General features: G+C 43.1%; 1 protein-coding gene across 2 annotated transcripts; it reads left to right on the top strand.

Annotated features, from left to right (window-relative positions):
- Positions 1–1,889: 1,889 nt before the first annotated feature.
- On the top strand, positions 1,890–18,848 carry LOC117144991 (homeotic protein labial). Of its 2 annotated transcripts, none has more exons than XM_033310462.1 (3): positions 1,890–3,344; positions 17,235–17,653; positions 17,901–18,848. In XM_033310462.1, exons 1-3 carry the CDS (start codon positions 2,120–2,122, stop codon positions 18,168–18,170), a joined length of 1,914 nt encoding a protein of 637 aa, XP_033166353.1. In that variant the 5' UTR covers positions 1,890–2,119; the 3' UTR covers positions 18,171–18,848. The 2 variants fall into 2 exon arrangements, with proteins under 2 accessions (XP_033166353.1, XP_033166354.1); XM_033310463.1 differs by lacking the exon at positions 1,890–3,344 and adding an exon at positions 16,805–17,106.
- The last annotated feature ends 1,174 nt before the right edge of the window (positions 18,849–20,022 follow it).

The raw sequence follows: 20,022 nt of genomic DNA, 5'->3' as shown, positions 1-20,022 counted from the left end.
ACAACTTTGAGTTCGCCCTTTCGATTGTTAAACACCTTCATTACGAAAAGAAAGATTTGCCGAGGGAGGAAGTATTGCATAACACCCCACAGGAACTGTCAAAAATTATCCCAGTCCTAACTGAATGCTATATGTACATACATATGTATGTGTGCACTGAAAGACACTCGCACGCATCCTGTTACTATTAATTGCTGCTGTCCGAAAATATAACAAATCACCTTGGAGCGTTGGGCAGGACCGCCCGAAAGGACGAAACGAATGGCCACTCCAGCCGACCTCCCCCTCCGAAATTCTCCGTGCGAGTGTAGAGACAAAAACTTGTGAAAATGTCAATCAAGTTGAACAAAAAACGAAAAATTCCCAATCCGAGAGTGGAAGGAGCGAACCTCGAAGTTTTCCAGACAGCCAAAGATGATGCATTGTGCGTGAAAGGTGCATGAAGATATCTGACGGTTGTATCTCTATCCCTGCCAAGTGACAGACCCATACACCGGATAACTCTTAGGGGGCGCCTACGAATTGCATCCCACTGAGTCAGAGTCAAGGTCCGGAGATAATGTCAGGACTCGGAGTCAGTCGGGGTCGGGGAAGTCGTTCGACGACGATTTAAATTCCACAGCGCTGCCATAGATGAGCTGTCATATGTGCAAATGACGATTGACAGCTGCCACAGTCAGCATCCGTTTGCAGCTCCTCCTGGTCGCAACCCCGGGCCGCTCCCAGACCCAAAACCCATTCCTAGTGCCCGGTTCGCATTTCCAATCCCATAGCAAGCTCCTCTTCGTTACCTGTCCGTCAATTCATTTGGGAATTTCGAGGTGCTAAAACGTGCCAAAACCACAAAACAAACACACAACATTGGGTTTCCAGTTAAAACAAGACGTCGACATGAGCATGGCCAGGGGCGTAACTTGCAATACTATCAGCAGGCGGCAGGGGTGGATTAACTTGGACACGAACTGGGCCCAAAACATGTGCGAAAAGATTTTCGGGGCGAAGAGTTGTCTACTATTTCGTATTAATACATCCACATTTTATAATGAGAATTTAATAACACTTGAGATACAATTCAGATGTTTTTAACAGATAGTACTTTAAAAAATGGTTATATAAGGAATTAATAAGAATAGTATTATAAAACAATTTTAGGATTAGAGCGGAGTTTTGAATTAGTTTAAACAAGAAATAATTGGTCTTTAAATTTCCTGCCTGCCATTATATGGCGAAAACAATTTTCGTTTTAAATTCAGACTAATAATGAGATTTTTAGTACACCTATTACGATAATAGGAAATATAACATTTTTCTTATTGGCATATATAAAGTGACTTGTCAATTAGGATGTTTAAAAAAATTCAAAGTAAGATCTAAAACAAGTTTTTTAAATATGCTTAATGTTTTTAGGTGGACCGAAGACCTATATTAGTGTTTCCCATTAATGAAGGATCATTTTAGAGAACTGGTCTTGGTTATATCAACTACTGATCATCCCCAGCCAGTTCCACGCCAGCTCATTGCATAATTTCAAGTCCCTCATAGAACTCCCATCTTGAGTAGCCGTCAATCCGCTCCTGCCATGGCGACTAGCAAAAAAAAAAAACGAGCAAACAGGGAACGAGAAAATCTAAATGGAAACGGCAACTGCCAAAAACCGGTAGTCGATATACGAGTATATGTATATACATATGACTAACCCCGAACCACTGATAAGGGCAGTCATCCGAGGAATCCCAGGGAGCGAGCGAGACGGCAGTCGCAACACGCATGCAGCAACCGCGAGAGGGAGCGGGACCACAGGCAGTCTGCAGAGGGGCGTGGCCAAGACCAGCGGTTGTGCGGTCTGAAAGAAACCGGGTTCGGGCCAGTAATCAGTCACGACTTGGTAAGCGCGCAGGCAGCACGTCGTCGTCGTCATCGCCAACGGGTGTCGTGTTTTCGGTTCGATACAGATAAAACCCACGTCGATAGCCCTCGACCGTCGCGTAATATTCTTAGAAAGCAAACAGCTAAAAAACTATTTGAAGAACTGTGTGGCAAGTGAAGGGTAGTTGAAGGGTAGCTGTATCACTACCGGTTATATCGGAGTGGCCAGAAAGTGTGGTTCCGGCTGGACAATATGATGGACGTAAGCAGCATGTACGGCAACCACCCGCACCACCACCATCCACATGCCAATGCCTACGACGGCTACAGCACCACCACCGCGGCGGCGGCCAACGCCAGCAGCTACTTTGCTCCGCAGCAACACCAGCACCACCTGCAGCAGCAGCAGCAACAGCATCAGCAATTGCAGCAGCAGCAGCACCAGCAGCACCTCACCTACAACGGCTACGAGAGCAGCTCCCCAGGCAACTACTATCCGCAGCAGCAGGCGCAGCTGACACCACCGCCCACCAGCAGCCACCAGGTGGTGCAGCAGCAACAGCATCAGCAGCAGGCGCAGCAGCAACAGCTCTATCCGCACTCGCATCTCTTCAGCCCCAGTGCGGCGGAGTATGGCATCACCACGAGTACGACCACGGGAAATCCGGGCACGCCGCTCCATCCCAGTAGCCACTCTCCGGCTGACTCCTACTACGAAAGCGACTCGGTGCACTCGTACTACGCCACCGCCGCCGTGGCCACAGTTGCTCCACCCAGCAACAGCTCACCTGTCACTGCCGCCAATGCAAGTGCCACCAGCAACACGCAACAACAGCAGCAACAGGCAGCGATCATCAGCTCCGAGAACGGGATGATGTACACCAACCTGGACTGCATGTATCCCACGGCCCAGGCGCAGGCCCCGGTTCACGGATATGCCGGCCAGATCGAGGAGAAGTACGCCGCCGTGCTGCACGCGAGCTATGCACCCGGACTGGTGCTGGAGGATCAGGATCCAATGATGCAGCAGGCCACGCAGTCGCAGATGTGGCACCACCAGCAACACCTGGCCGGCAGCTATGCCCTGGATGCCATGGACTCGCTAGGAATGTACGCCCACATGCACCACGGCCTGCCCCACGGACACCTGGCCAACTTGGCCAGCAATCCGCACCAGCAACAGCCACAAGTCCAGCAGCAACAACAGCAGCAGCAGCCGCACCAGCAACCGCAACACCCGCAGAACCAATCCCCAGCGGCACACCAGCAGCACCACCAGAACTCCGTGTCGCCCAACGGTGGAATGAATCGCCAGCAGCGCGGAGGAGTGATCTCGCCCGGTAGCTCCACTTCCTCCTCCACCTCCGCCTCGAATGGAGCACATCCTGCCAGCACGCAATCAAAGTCGCCGAATCATTCCAGCAGCATCCCGACCTACAAGTGGATGCAGCTCAAGAGGAATGTTCCTAAGCCTCAAGGTAAGTCGAGCTAGAAAGTAAACTCGGAATAGGGTTTTAATGGTTGAATTGAATGATTTTATTCAACTTTTCTTTACTAAAATATCAGAATTTTTATTCCTTTGTTTAAGTATTTTTGGAATATACGCAACGAGTATATATAATAGAATATTGCCGCAAAAATATGTTCTTACTTATATATTCTCTAATCAAATCAGATCATGATATAGGGTTCCGTTCCCTAAAAATTGAAATCTCTTTATATATTTCTAAGACTGCTCAAGTAGTCGTTTGAAATTAAATGCCTGCTAATTGAAAATATTGAAAATCTATATTCGTGGGCAATTCGAATGATGCGCGTTGTATGCGTAGAGTGAAAGTTTAACTGCAAATTTAGAACCCATAGATTAAGCCAAGTTGTTTTATCAAAAATCGATAAAAATAAATTTAATTTGTGCAATTTTTAGTTAAGTTATTCACACATTCTCAGGCATTTTAAATAATGACTGCATTCTAAGGGCCACTAAACGCGTCTCATTAGACAAAGTCTCTGGCAGTTAATGAACATTCTTAGCTAAGTGCCATATTTTAACTTTTCAACTCGTATGGTTCTCTCAATAGATCACATATAGCTTACGGAATATATTAAGTTAATCGGACAGTAATTATGCAAAGAAATTCTATACAGACGTATGCTGTTTTTTTTTTTTTTTTTTTGAAGAAAAGCATAAGAAAGAACCTCAAGTAAATACCAAAAAGCGTAAAACGATGACTTTCAAAACTGATTGACAGGCCAAGATACAAGAATCAGTCAACCAGTAAAACCAGAAGAAGACGAATAAAAATGTGAAAGAAATGACGTCGGGACTAGCAGATTAAACAATATCTTGAGTAAATTTATAAGTAATGCCTATATACCATTTCAAAAACTTGGCCATAAAGAATAGAATGATCACAAGTATGAACAATTAGAACTGCAGAGATATTAGCAAGCATAAAACAAGTGGATGCGTCAGACAAAATGTCAAGAGAGACGTCCAACCGAGGGCATGTCACCTAAAAATATTCCTGTCTCTTCAAATGCCAAAGATTTCTTCAGCCCCCGGCTACAGAATCTCAATTCTCCCCGACCTCCACGCCCCTTTCCGCCTCTCATAACAGTCGCCGTTCTCCTGGACTCTCCTTTGGCACATTTCTTGCATATTTCAGATAATTTTGTCAATGCCTGTGCGGAGTCAGTCAGGTTGTCACTTGTCACATTGGCGAGTGGAGTTTTGTATCTCGGAATTAGCCAGCTAAGAAAATGTATTCGCTTTGATAAAAAAGATTCGAAAAGTCCATATTGTATGCGATAAATAAAACGTCGATTATCCGAAAGAAGCAGCTGCCACTGAAAAAACGAGTATTTTTATTGATACTTCGTGAATTGCATAAAATTCGAGCGTAAGCCTTTAATTGCTTTTCAAAGAGTTTGAGGCCAGCCGAATAAATAAATAAATAGCAACTAACTGAATGGGGCATAGGTGTTTATGGCTCACCCTGAGTTTTGTAATGTACATAATTGTTGGGAAAGGTTGTAGAACAAACTTGAGGTCGCGTTTTGAATGGTTTAATATTTTAGGTTAAATATTTCTATTAATACAGAAAATTATACTACAAAAAATGATATAGTTTAAAGCATGTGGCCATGCTGAAAGGTTTTTCCAATAAAACAAATTGTATTTATTTGTAAAGGGATTAGCTACGCATTTGCTACCCACATTGCCATACTCCAGCCATCCTCCCAAACCTGTTGACCGAATTCATTTGGCCTGTGGGCCTCTGGTAATGCACTTAACCTGTTCATGAATCGAGTTGCACAACTGACGCTGATCGCTGATATCGGAGCATCGAGCCTCGGACCACTTACAGTTCAAACGTTAATCCCCCGGCTACACCAATAATCATACAAATATTTGCTTATTAATGCTGAAAAGTGTCATTTACATGCATCGTTTTCAATTAAACGACGCCACAGAGGCCCGAGTCGAACGCAACCGATCCGAGATCCCAGATTCCAGATCCCAGATCGCCGATCCAAAATCCCCACGCGCCGCACCCAAAACCGAACCTTACAGCTCGAGGCCCAAATACGAGCCCAAAAGCCCCTCGGATGACGCGTGCAAGTGGAACCAGGCGCTAAGATGGGGAGCAGGGTGGGGCAGGGAGGTGTAGATTGCACAGAAAGAAAACTAATTAGTTGAAAATATTAATTGTTATTTCAAAAATATCGCCCACATATTGAATAACTATCATGCTAGCCATCCTTAGGTTTATTTTGTATCAATAAAAAGATCTTTTATAAGATTATTGTAGCTCGGAAATTGTATAGTTTTTATTTTAAGACCTAAGTAGAAGTTCTATAGATTCGATTTGGAATATGGGTTTTCTCTATGTGTTCCAGGGGCGACCGCAAGGCAAACAAACAATTAAAGCGGCTGGGAGATGCAGCTCGAATCCAGAATGAAACTGGCTGCATGGGGCGGGGGCACAATTTGGGGGGCAGGGGCTGCTCCCCGGCATGCCGAACTGGAACTGGAAGTCAAGTTGGCTGTCAGAAAAAATGATTATTTAAATAAGAGTCTCTCGTTTGAGCCTCACTGCAACCGAACTGTCACTGAGCAATGATCTGCTGCCTCGTGGCTCCCCTGGAATCCCTGGGATGCTGGGGCTGCTGGGGCTGCATCTTGGTTTCTGGATACTGGATGCTGGGAGACGCTGCTCGCTGTGAGCACATGCTTGGGTCCATCTGTCATGTCATCCATTTTCAGGCAGGGAAACAGCATAATCAGCAATCGTGGTTATAAATGGTAGCGTTCGACATATTGGCATTCACGCACATACCGACTGGATGTCCGCTGACCAGGCCACGATTCAAAGAGTTCTCTAATGTGTTAATCAGCATTTTTCAGTAACCAGACCGGGATCGGTCGTGGTTGGAGCAGGAAGGAAGACGGGGCTTGCTCCCATTGCCATGAAGATTAATGGACATTTTTACAGGGATTTGTCACTGACTAGGAATTGGTTTAAGATACACAAATACACACGTAGAACTTTCCACTTTTTCAGTTACCAATATCAATCAATGCGCGAAATCTCGAAAATACTTTTGGCAAGATTATGATGACACCTAGATAAAACTAAAATTAGCCAAAGTTGAAAAAATAAACCGACCAAAGAAACGAAAAACTTATCCATCATTCAAATGTCAGTGTTAAGGAATTTAGAAGTCTTTGGAACTAAACGTTTGCCCCATTCGAGTGGAATAAGCTGACACACAGTGTGCGAATGAAAATTAACTTAAATATAAGTTGTACATAATTTGGCTTAAATTAAGTTGTAAAATATTTAGTATCTTTACGAACATTTTTAGTTAATTTCTCACATAACTGGACTCCCACCTTCTCTGATTATCTGCTATCTTCCGAATTTCTATCCCTTATTAGCACCCAACTAAAGTTTTTACGACCTGGTATGGTGATAACTTTGTTTGTTTTTATTAGCCTTTTGATGGGCCCTATCGTAATTGAAAAGTTCCCATCGAGGCGGGTTAGCCTTGTTGTGGTTGAACAGTTTAATTAATGCATGGCAACTGGAGGTTCGCTGCTTTTTCTGTTTCTGTTCCTGTTCGTGTTTTATTGTTTTTTAAACGATCTACCACTTTGTTCGTGAATTTCGCCCACTCCCCGAGAGGCGGGTGGGAATTTCCACACGCAAAGCTACTGCCCAGAAAATATGAAATATGAAAAGAGCTGACAAAAGTGAAGGAAACTCGAATTAACATAAATGTTGTTGGAAAAAAGAAACAGACGAGAACTTTTGGCCAAAAGGCTGCCAAGGTGTTAGTTTTCTGGGCCAGCAGAGTTTCAGAGGTCAGTGGTCAGGGGAGTGGCCAAAGAGGGGTATTCGCTTGGGGTATTCAACATTTATTTGATGTGATGTTTTGATATTTCTTGACACCAACACGCGACGCGGACCGAAGAGCGACGAATGTGCCACAATGAAAACGAAATGAATTAATTACGTGCATTTCAAAACAGAAATTGGTAAGATATATAAACCAGCTAGCGGCGACCGAGAACCCCGAAACAAAGACCCCTGCCCAAAATGAGGCAGACTATTTAAATGAAATGATATTGTGGATAGAAAAGTGACCACCAGGAATGCGAGATAACATCAAACGCTTGCCCAAGCCCTGCCGAACCGAGCCGCACTCAACCTAACCTAACCGAACAGAACTGAGAGCTCGACCGGGAGCCCCGCCCGCCTGTCTGTCACCGACGTCGTCATCGTCACTAGCTGGGGCCTTTGCTGTGGTCCGGGTCACCAGTTGGTTAGGGATCGCAGCGTGAGCGGAGCGAGATCTAAAACACAGCAATAATGAAAAACAATAATGAAAAACAAGTGAGAACGATATAGTCGATTTCATCGACTATCAGATACCCATCGAATATCCATACCCAGTGCTAGGGAGTGGGCGTCTATTGAAATAAACTTGAGCTGTGTTTGCATCTCGAGTTTATACGGATACAAAATATATATGCCTAATAATGCTTTTAAATAAATGGCATTTTTCCTTATAGCAGCCTATGTAATTATGTAATTGTCACTCAAAAACTTTTAGAAGCATCAAGTTAATTAATGATTCATTCAATAAGGAATCAACTACTTTAGTTTTATAGAAAATATATTATTTGTAGGCAATATAGCAGTTCTATTTAAAGCAAAATTTAAGTTGCTGAAAGATTTCTAACAACTTTTTTGTTAAATGTTTTAGGCTCTCCATCACGCTCCCATCGCTATCTTAGGTTTTGGTTCACCTCCTCCAACCTCAACCAAAAACAAAAAAGTCCAATCCGGGACCAAAAAATGTATGGCATGTGTCGTGACAAATTTTGTTCGCTGGCGCGCGCTGAGTTAACATTTTTGAAAGCGTATTATTAAATTTCTTTCCCCTCTCTATGCTTCGCGTTCCCCTTCCCCGCACACCCCTCAGTCCAGGGCGAGGGAAACCCCCGAACCCCAAGGAGCCTAGCCTTGGCCTTAGACTCTTTTGCCCGATCAACGAATCGATTTGTTAGGCGATAAGCCCGGTCAGTACTTACAATAATTACCACTTAAGTAGGACAGGAAAGGGTCAGACTCGGATCCAAATCCCTATCGCCCTCCAAATTACCTTTGCTGCTAACCGAATTCCGTCTGCACTGCCTCCGTGACATTTACACACCTAAAATGTCAGTTTCCATAAGGTTTGACTCGATTCCAGGCGAGTTTCTCGCTACAACATGGGAAGCACATTAGTCCAGTCCGCGTGACAGCCAACGGAGTTTGGAAGGGGAGAAACTAACAGAGCTGCTCCCAAAAAAAAAGGAAGACGGAGCGCTATAGGAGACATTTCAACAATCAATTATCGGATACTAGAATACTTATCTTACGTTCTAGTTTCTAACTGACTTAAGCAACTATTTTGTGATTGAACTATTTCTTGTTCAATAGAAACTTATTAAACTTAAAGATCCAACTATGACTCGAATTTGTATTTTAAAGGCCAGAGAGAGCTTAAATGAAGTCATAAAAGATTTCATAAAGTCTTCCATCAATTTGGCCGAGTTTCAACATACCCTCAGTACTCTGAGGCCAAGGAAAACGAATACGAGTAGAAGAAAATGAAACTGACGTTTCGAAACTGTGAGGCAGCCCAACCACCGCTGCATTAAAGGATATCCCCCAAGGGTGCTCTTTCCCGATGTCCTTGCTGGCGCGGTGTTATGTAATATTAAGCACAAATATACACACTGTGATGATGAGGAGTTGTTTGCCCGAGCGGACATTTGGTGCAAACAGTGCGCCAAAAGCGGAGGATACGGATATCTTATCTGCTGTTTGCATTCGCTTGGCGTTGGCCCAAGGTTCTCCGTTCCTCCACATCCGTATAGCATGGCGTCCCGTATTCCGTTTCCTTCGGCGTCGCTGGCCGCCTTAATACTTTTCAAGTGTATAATTTAGTAAATTATATAAGTATCGCGTTACGTGCCCTGACACAAGCCCAAACACACTCAGCCCCCTCCACGGCGATATCGACGATAAATGCGGCTCAATATCTTTGGGTTGGCCTTTTGTTTTCCCTTCGTTCCGCTTGCAAAATTGCACAATGTCATCGCAGTCTTTCGACTTTCCAGGGAACTTTCGTTCTGATAGGGTTATCAATGTATAGCTAATTGATTGTGATTTATTTGTGACGGGACTTTTGGGGTTCAGCTCTGTCCCTTCCAAACTAAACGCTATTTTTAAGTCGATTTCCTAAAAATATATTTTAACTGAAGTACCACTGGGGGTGCCAGTGAAGTGGATTATCGCTTGCGGAAGTTGTGAAATAAGCCCAAACTGTTATCAAACAAATAATCTTGCCATGACTTAATTAATATTAATTATGCTAAGCATTTACAGATAAATATAGAATTATGCCAATAGCAAAGGTTTATGAAGTGCGGCCCAAGTTCCGAACAGGTCTAAAAACTCTTTTTTGATGGAAAACCCACTCCACTCAAATGGATTTTCGTTGTAAGCGGCGTCGGTATACAAAATACTTTGCGACCTAATGAATCATTTGACGAGACAAACAGTAGTCGGCCAACAATTTAAGCTGTTCCCGAACTGATTTGCGTTTTAAAAAAAGTGGCCAAAACAATGAGACAAATGGTTGGGGCAATGAAAACTTTTGCTCTGCGGTGCTCTTTGAATAGTTGGTCAAAAAGCTCGAGCATTTAGCAATTGATCTGCGAATCAAAGGGACCGCTCTGAGCCCCAGAGCTCCACAATTGTCTCGATTTCCCAGTGTGCGAAGGTGATTTCATTCCAATAATAATTCTCTCCGTACCACCGAACAGTAGATAAAATGGTAAGCGAAAGCTGTCAATTTGAAGTCCCATTGTCGATTTCGATTATTGTTTCCAATTTTACTGCTCTCGCCTCGGACTCCGTTCGACGATACGAGTATCAGGGCACATTAGGGAAGGTGTCCACCACTCCCAACTCCCGATCCCACCGATCTGACCTACCGTAGCGCCGATAACGGCAATGGACGGCGGACGGCGGACGTCGGGCGGCTTTAAAGTGGACATTCTAGTGGCCAGAAAGGTATTAGCCATGAACGCCTGAACTTCAACTTGGCTGCGAGTTGATTTATTTAGTTTTCATTTCGGCCGCTGATGGATGTATCCTATCTATCTTTAGGCTCGGCCACTAGGGACAGAAGGGTGGTATCAGGGTATTAACTGTACGACCCCATACGGGCTTAGTTTAGATTGAAAAGATTTGATTCAATGATTGAGAATTGATGGTGAGCAAAAAGAAATAAGGCGTTGTGGGAATTAGGTACTCAACTATTGATTTATATGCCATGCTCCATAATAAACTCATGGGTAATGCGACATATTAAGTATGCACTCATAAAAGTACATTAAATTAATAAAATTCTTAATAAAATTTTCAATATAGTACATATTACAGCTAAATTCATTTTGCACTGTACCTTTGAATAAACAGAGTACTTTGAACCACATGATTCATGAGTTCATTTCTAAGCCTCGCCACACTCGCCTGTGACAGTTGCAATCCAAGGACAAGCAGAAAATAACACCAAAATTAAAATCTCAACTTTGTAAGAACAGCTAAGCAAAAAATACACAGGGAAGGAAGGAAAAATGATTTATTATATAGAAATTATCTCATGTAAACAAGTCAAGTCAGTTGGCAGTTCGGCTAATGCCACTTGTCTCTTTGCAGGCCCCAAAACCACCGCCCACCCCCTCGCACCAGTCGGTTAAATTTGTTAATTTGTCTAATGAAAATTTATACACACTGATACATTTTTGTGGGGCCTCGGAAAATCCAAAGCAAACCCGAGGCCTATGAGCCAAGTCCCAGATATACGGGCCGAATTGAAGGCGACGGCCTGAAGTCTGAGGCTCGGCGTCTTGTCTGCACGAATTTCCACGGCGGCCACGAAGATTGATGATGACATTAGCATCATTGTCGAAAATATTTCGTTGAGCCAGCGAAAGGACCAAAAGCAGCAACCTTTTCTTGCCAACCACTTGAGAGGCAAAATGTTTTGAAATTTGTTTTGTTGACATTTTAATTTGCAAATACTTGGTGTGTGCGAATATAGACATGGCCGCGTGTGCGAACGAATGAAGCATTAATTGAATTAAATCATCAAAAAGTGGTGGACGGAATAGGGGGCCTGCGGGGCAAGGGCGGGGGTTCCTGGACGGGAGGGGCCATGTCAAGTGGAGCCACTCAAAGTGTTGACTGTCAGCCACACGCACACGCAAGTGGAGTATATAGAAATACATATGTATTCTGGGCCAGCCCACAGTTATTTTTTTTTTTTGGCATTTGGCAGCCATTTTCATTCGAGCCTTTTTTCTTCCTTCTTTTCTTAGACCCTATCAAACACCCTTATTTTGCTCATTTCAACGGCTCTATATATGTATGTGCGATGTAATCGTGTACGAATACAAAAAGGGAAACTATGAACATCCACATCTGCACTTGTGTTCGTGCATTTTCGTTTGGTGATCCGTCATCTTGTCAGAATGTATTATTCGAATTAAGATTTTACTTTTTTTCGCTGCTGCCATTGAATTGAATTAACACAAGACCGAGAGAGCAGCTGTAGCTCGCACAAATGAAAATCCAACCCCCTCCATTTTCACCCACCCCCTGGAATCGGTAATTTCACTACTTACTCACTTCTATTTCTGTGCACACCAGGCACACTCTCTAGTCCAAACTTAAAAATAAATCCCCACCAACAATATTCGACCCAAAAAAAGGCTTTTAGTCGGAAATGTGGAGTTGTCACTGCTATCGGCTGGGGAATAAGAAAGCCACTTCAGCCAATTATCGCCAAAAACGGGATAGATAATCTAGCAAATAATTGTCACACAAAAAAAAAGACTTAAATAAAACAAATCACTGGCAGTACTCATTCTACAACAGGTGATTGAAATATTTTAAATGTAATTAACACTGGAATTAGGTGTACAAAAACGTCATTTAAAACAAAGGCACTTTGCATTATAAGGTTTGTTCTCTATAGAAGCTTCCACGTTATAAACTATAAACTTTTTCCACTTTGCAAGTCATCCAAGTTCTTTCTTAACATTTGGTTATAACCCTCTAGCATATAATCCCAACCATATCACAATCGCCTCGATACAACATGCCTAATTTAATTTTCTCCCTCAAACGCACTTCAGGTCGCCTGTGTTGGGCAATTTCTTATCGGCAAAAAAGTATGTAGTACAAATAATGTCGACAATTTTGATTTTCGGGTCTATCGGATGGCTACCGGAATTCAGCGTAATCTATAGAATGGAAAACACAAGTAGAATAAACAGAAAACAGTAGCCAAAACGTTGCTATTAAGATAACACAAATATGTGCATTCGAGTATCTGTGTAAATATTTAAATCGAGTTTAGTGTTGTCTTGTGTGCGACGGCGACATAATTTTCCAAAAGGCAAACACACGATTGAGATGTTCGATAAGCGAGGGAAAACTTCTTCCGAGCGACACGAGAGACAGTTAACAAGATTAGGAAAATGTGCTCGGGCGCCAGTTGAGACATTTTCCAATTCCAATTCCCCACGGAGCGTTAATATCTGACTCAGACCAGTCCCATTGCTTTCGTTTTGGATGTCTTTCGAAAACCTCGAACCCTTTGTCGAACAATTTCCATGTGTGTTAGACATCGTGACTAATAAGCCGCGGGACGTCTGCTATGCCCATACAAAACTTTCAATTAAGCTGGAAAACTTTGCCTCACCTCTGTGGGGCTGTGGCGGCGGGTTGTACATTTTTTGGGGAACGATGATCTGTAGATACATTTATGAGAATTCGGTTTTTGTGCATTTCACGATTCGTGTTCGAAATGTAGATACCACGATACGACTGCATCATCGCATGACATGTGGAAAAAGTCACGGGTTGACAGGCGGCCAATAAAACTGACAGAATGAATGGACATGGCTCGTGGATTTTCGTATTTTCGACGGGATTATGCCAGTTTAGTCAAGTCAGAGTCCGATTCCGAGTCCGAGGGTCCTAACTTCGGACCTCGGAATGCCAAAGAGTGTTGACTGTGCCTAATTAGCTGGGTCAACCCTCCCCCGAAAAGGGTTATTGGCTGAGATTGCCAACTCAATTAGTGCTGTGTGACCTCCGGTCAGACTGACCAGCGACTTGAACATCTGTCCCGTCCAGTAAGGCCTCCGTTTATTGCAAAATATTATGGTCTATATTGGCTCTTACGCTTCCTTGCGATGGCGGCCATAAATTACCCGCAGGTGATCAATCACTTCGTCACCAAAGCCACCGATCGCCAGCGTTTTTGGTCAGCTTTTCGTGCACTTTTATGGCCCCAGATTAGAGCAGATTCTCAAAACTTTTGCCACATGACGTTGGCGTTGTTGTTGATTTCGATGTTGATGTTGGTGTTGTGTTTAATCAACAATTAAAACAATTTACTTTTAATTGAAATATAATTTTCTATTTGCACTCGAGTTAAATATTATTATCAATTGAGCCGCTGCGGCGGCCAGACGCCGTTCCACGCACTCCGTCCGTCCGACGGGCTCGGTCGCAGGCCCACTTAATCGCCCCAAAACGGACCCCATGTAATGCCACCCGGCTCACAGACTGCCAGCGAGTGTGTGAATGTGGCCGAGTGGGGATCTCCGTAAAGTGGCAGTGGCGCCTGCATAATAGAAGTGATAATATCATTATATCATATCAAAATGGCCGTTCTACGGCGGATGACTCACGACCCGGGGAACTGTACTGTGGCGTGGAATTCAAGGACAGAGAGTAGACTACGGCGATTGAAATTATGTGGGAAATAGATAAAAGCTAACCTACGACGGGCAATTCAATATACCAATCAAATACTATAAGGTGATCTTATTATAAGCCAAAATCCGAATTGCTTTGATTCTTTAAGGTTTTTGTTAGATTTGTTTGAAATCTACATAAGTCTTTTCATAATTTTATTATATATAACTCATGTTATTATACGCTTTTCTTTCACAAAACCTACATTTATAAGTCTGTGATTTTGTTATGCGAATTATTTGGATTATTTTCCATGTGAAACTTTCATAATGAATTACGCTCTTAACTTGGCTAAGACAATCCAGGTTGATTGTTGGTTTTTCACGGATTTTCCCCAATCAACTTTTCACACTAGAACTGTATGATGAACAGAAAGAAATGCAAAAGTCAACAATCGTTTGGCTGCGTTAAACCTGCAACTGTAATTACCGCTAGTTGAGATGTTATCAAGTTACAATGACTTCGCGTGGCGCCCCACGCTGCTGCAGTTACCCCCCTTTTGCCAACCGACTCATCCGCCCCTGCGCTAAATTCTGCTGCATCGACTCTGGTGTTTACATTGATTGTCAACAGTGTCACCTAAGCGCCATGGTGCCAGCCCAACGTCCCACCCACCCCCTCAAGATGGCCTTCAGCAGGGCGGGCGGGGTGCATGCCTCGGAGTTTCCCCACTTTCCACCGCTCCAGCCACCGCGCTCCCGCCGCACCCACCACTCCGAGCACTGAAGTGGAAGCGATCCCCGATAATGCTCTCTAAAACTAATATTACAAAGTAGATATCGGTTGGCGCCGGACAAAAGCGACAGTGCCGCCAACTGGCCGCGACATGTTTGACAACCCGAGCGACACCAGCATCGAGCGAGGCAGCCGTGCCACTAGCGGAGGCCGCACCGTGCCACAGTGAAGCAGGAGATGCGAATAGGACAAGACTTGGGGTTTTACGCTAAAAAGTAAAGTAATAGCTGCAAAGTTAGCTTCGATAACTGCGCGATTTCTGACAAGAATAGAAATATTTTATAAAGTGTGTTACATATATATCTGCTTTTTATTCCAACTAAGCGCATATGCATAGTAAAAACCAAATAATGTTAGTTAAGTTTAGTGGCAATAAAAAAACATCAAAGGTTTAAGTTTTTCCTCGAAGGAAGAAAATCATTATTCATCCATCTCGCAACACGGACTCCATGAACCTAGAACAAGGAATAGATTTTCATGTCCCAAAACTTCAGATCCATGAATAACTTACTAGCCACTCCCACACCACTGTACGGCGATTGGCGGCGGCATATTGACAGGCTAACCGGAATGCAGTAGTAACTCGCAACTGTCACAGTCTGTGCTGCTGTTACTGCTACCGTGATGTGAATGTGAATGTGGATGGTGATTATGATTGTGACTGTGACTGTGTTTGCTTAGTTTGTTTGCCCGCGAGCGGGAAATTCAAATGCAGCCCAAGCCACTCGGCACCGTAATCCTGGGGCTTGTTTTCTTAGACATTCCTGTGTGCATTACGATAGGAGATGTAGAGCCCAGTTCGAGTTCGAGTTCGAGTTTCCAGCCGGACCGGGCTGGGCACTTATCGATCGATCCGCAAACAGCTCCCAAATCCCCGAAAGGTGCGCGCGAGCTACTGTGCGGATAATGCGACTGGATGCCAATTTGGGTGCCAGTAGCACTCGGAGGAGCAGTCATAAATTCATCACTCATTCGGCCGGCCCAGTAAAATGTGTTTATTGCCCGTGGCTTCTGGTTTGATTTATAGCACTCGCAGCGGCCAATTGACTAAAAACTGTTAAACCAAGACGATAACTAAACGGGATCGGGCATTCCATACTAATATGGCCACCAATCGGCACCTTTTGACTTGATCGTCGTCACCATCATCGTAGCCATCATGAGGAAACCCTCGAGGTTGGTGGGTGATGGTCGCATAATGACCATTAATTGGTTGGTGCTATTGAAAAGTTCCTTAAGATTTATGATTGTGCTAAAAGGTTTTTTATGAGCTTCCAGGGCCAACGATTTATGTACCCTACCACACCATAATACTCCATAAATTAAACCAGAAGTTAAACGTAGTATGCAAGCTAGTTTAGTTGCATGGAATCTATTCTTTAAATTTTCCATAAACTTCTTCTATAACGCATTTCGAAATCATTCTTAAGAACTTGCAATTATACGCTTTTCCAATGAGTCAAGACATGACCAAATTTCCGGACTAGCATAGGGTCTTCTCAGGTTCGAGGCAAACCTACAAATATAATCATTCTTGACCCGCCCACGAACCGAAGTGAGAGCTAATATCAGAATCACAGATCCAGGGATACACCAGTAACCGAATGCCCGCTGTCAGGATAATCCCAATATTTTCAAACAAACCTATTGAGCGCATTAAATCCTTCTATGGAAAGGCAAACGGCCAAAAGGAATTATTTTCATCATCGTCGGCTTAGCCACGGGGCGCATGTCAAATTATGAATAAAATGCAAAATCACGCAAACAAGCCAAAAGTCAAACGGAAAGGAGAGAGTTCTTGGCTAGAGGGAGGGAGGGAGGCTTGGGGTAGATGAGCTGGCGAGGATCGGAAATCTCACAATGATTAGCTGCGACAGCTAAGGATCAGCGTTAGGGATCGACCTCCTCACTCCCTTGGCCATGGAACCACAACAAAGAAGAGGACAGAACTCAGTATTACACGGAAGAAAATAATATACTCGTATTGTGTTCAAGATATTAGAAAAGCTAGTTGATAAAACTAAACTTTGATAGATGATTGGAGGATCTAGTATTACGTTTTTTGATTATTTACTTAATAGTTCTATACATTCTGACGAGTTATAAAAGGGTAAATATTATTTCATTGATGTTAACCCTTAGTACATTACTTCCTAACTGAATATCTATTTCCATTTCATAGCTTTATGGTACAAATTTTGCACAGTGTGCCTGACAACCCTCTTTCTTACCTTCCAGCACCGAAACTACCTGCCAGTGGAATCGCCAGCATGCACGACTACCAGATGAATGGACAGCTGGACATGTGCCGCGGCGGAGGAGGCGGCGGCAGCGGCGTCGGGAGCGGTCCCGTGGGCGTTGGGGGCAACGGATCCCCCGGGATCGGAGGCGTCCTTTCCGTGCAGAACTCCCTGATAATGGCGAACAGTGCGGCGGCGGGAAGTGCCCATCCCAACGGCATGGGCGTGGGTCTGGGCGGCGGATCCGGATCCGGACTGAGCAGCTGCAGCCTCTCCAGCAACACCAACAACTCCGGCCGGACGAACTTCACCAACAAGCAGCTGACCGAGCTGGAAAAGGAGTTCCACTTCAATCGCTACTTGACGCGGGCGCGACGCATCGAAATCGCCAATACGTTGCAGCTAAATGAAACGCAGGTGAGAAAAAAAGTATTTAAGAGTATATTTAATAACGTAATTTATTAATTACACCTTAAATTATTTAATTTGTAAGCCTATTCAGACGAATCATTCCACCTTTTAAGGTCTTGAAAAGGGTTTAGTTTCTGTTTTGTTAGTCTATTATTACATTTAGTCTATTATTGCATCATATCCATATGCTTATAATAACTTGAGGCACAAATTTAACTTGGCTTTAACGTGTTTTTTTTCCCTTTGATTGCAGGTCAAAATCTGGTTCCAGAACCGCCGCATGAAGCAGAAGAAGCGCGTGAAGGAGGGCCTCATTCCGGCGGACATCCTGACGCAGCACTCCACGTCCGTGATCAGCGAGAAGCCGCCGCAGCAGCAGCAACAGCAGCAGCAGCCACAGCCGCCGGAGCTGCAGATGAAGTCGCAGGGCAGCGATCTGGGCGGGAATGAGCTGGCCACAGGAGCACCTTCGACGCCCACGACAGCCATGACACTGACTGCACCCACGAGCAAGCAAAGTTGAAGGGCTTTCTTCGATGCTGGTTGTTGTTGTTATGCTATTGTTGTTGCTGCCGCCAAAATATTGACGCATTTCGTTGTGATAAAGTAGTAGAAAGTGCAGAGAGGATCGGAAGGAAATAAACTAAGTAATTAAACAAATAATACATACAAATGAAACACACACATAGCAAATTGAAATCCGTAATCAAACGCTAGCAAACTAGTGGAATCTAGGAGTCTAGGTGCCATATTCATTAACGTAGGGGCTGTAAATACTTACACTTACATTTCGCATTGCCGCAGCTGAAGTTTATTGGACTAGCTTAAACTGAACTCAGGGTTAAATTAAAATGAAACTTACTTAAACGCACGCAGAGCAATTGACAAAATACTGATGCAAACAGAATCAAAACGGAAATCCAAAATCTAAATCTTAACTATTTAAAACTTTCCAATAACTATAGCTAGTAGAACAACTAGTTATATATATTCCACCCGCCACCACAACTCGTCTGTAGTATTATTAGCTAAGTTCTAGGATGCCCGAGTTATTCGTTTTGTGCTTAAAAGTAATCGGTAAATCAATCTTGATGTACATCGACGTCTGTATATTTAATCTAGTCCTAATTGTAATATAATTATAACTGTACACCACTTGTATGAAGAAACAATAAACGAAGCCCGACTGCAAATTGTTAATAAACAATGTGGACACGTTATTGCGAGTGTGGGCGGGCATTACAAACATATATAGTATCTCTAGTAGTATGTACTTATTTTTGCTAATCTCCGAGTTCCAAGTACTCCTCCGATAAGAGAAGTAACATTCGACTGGGAATTTCTACTGGAAAGAGCAGCCCCCCAAACAAACCCAACCCAACCCAAAATACTGCATATGATATCTTGATTAATTGCAGAGCGAGACCCATGGTCAAAATACCATATGCAAATCTATCATTTTATGGACAGACATGGCTGGGGGATTAGGTTATTTTTTCAAATTTATCACATGTTTGTGAAAATGTGAATTTTTCGGGGATTTATTGATCTGCAACAGGAAATGTAGCCAGGAAATTCATCAAACTCCTTTGACCAAAGCGGTTTTGCATATGGTTGATAGATAGGGTTTTAAGACCCCATTATTATAGATTGTAAGAAACCTGAAATCGAAACGAGACTTCATTCTACTGTTTTCGTTGCGAGTGATTCATGATTAAGCCAGTAAATAGTTGCAATTTTCGAAATGATAACGAATACTAGCTTATTTGCCTTTCAAATTAACAGATAAAATTTTACCAAGAATATAAGAATAAAGTAGTTTGTCTTAAACTAATCAAGCTAGTCTCAACAACCACTATTTCAAGAAATTTCCCTTTCGTACATATGTATATCGAGATATGTAAGTTATTTGTTCTTATATTTATTTATTGTTTATTTATACAGAAAAATACAGTTGAGAAACAAAAAGCAGTGAAAAAAAAGAAATGGGCAAAGATAAAAAAAAATACATATATTTTTTAGGGTGCCAAAGAAGTCACTTCTGATTCAACTTAGCAATTAAAAAACAATCTGTGTAGATTTTTTTTTGGTTGAAACATACAAACATTTTTGGCCTCGAAACATAGACTTTTTCCCAATGACTGTGTTAAGTACATCAATAAAATTTACTTACCGATGGAGATGCTTTTGTTTATGAGAAACCTACATTACATTTTCTAGCTTATAAATAAATGAAATTGTTAAAAAGTTTTTGTTAGGAATTTCAGAATTTTAGAAAAAACACCGGAACCCACTAACGCAATCAGCTAATCCTGCCATCAGTCCGATTCGGATTTTCAGAGTCAGGGCAACTGCTACGCCGTTCTTTGGAGAGA

The sequence above is a fragment of the Drosophila mauritiana genome, chromosome 3R (assembly GCF_004382145.1).
Source record: "Drosophila mauritiana strain mau12 chromosome 3R, ASM438214v1, whole genome shotgun sequence".
In the NCBI taxonomy this organism is placed as follows: Eukaryota; Metazoa; Arthropoda; class Insecta; order Diptera; family Drosophilidae; genus Drosophila; species Drosophila mauritiana.
Note: the sequence above shows the minus strand (reverse complement) of the source record. Positions and strands in the feature narration are given on the sequence as shown.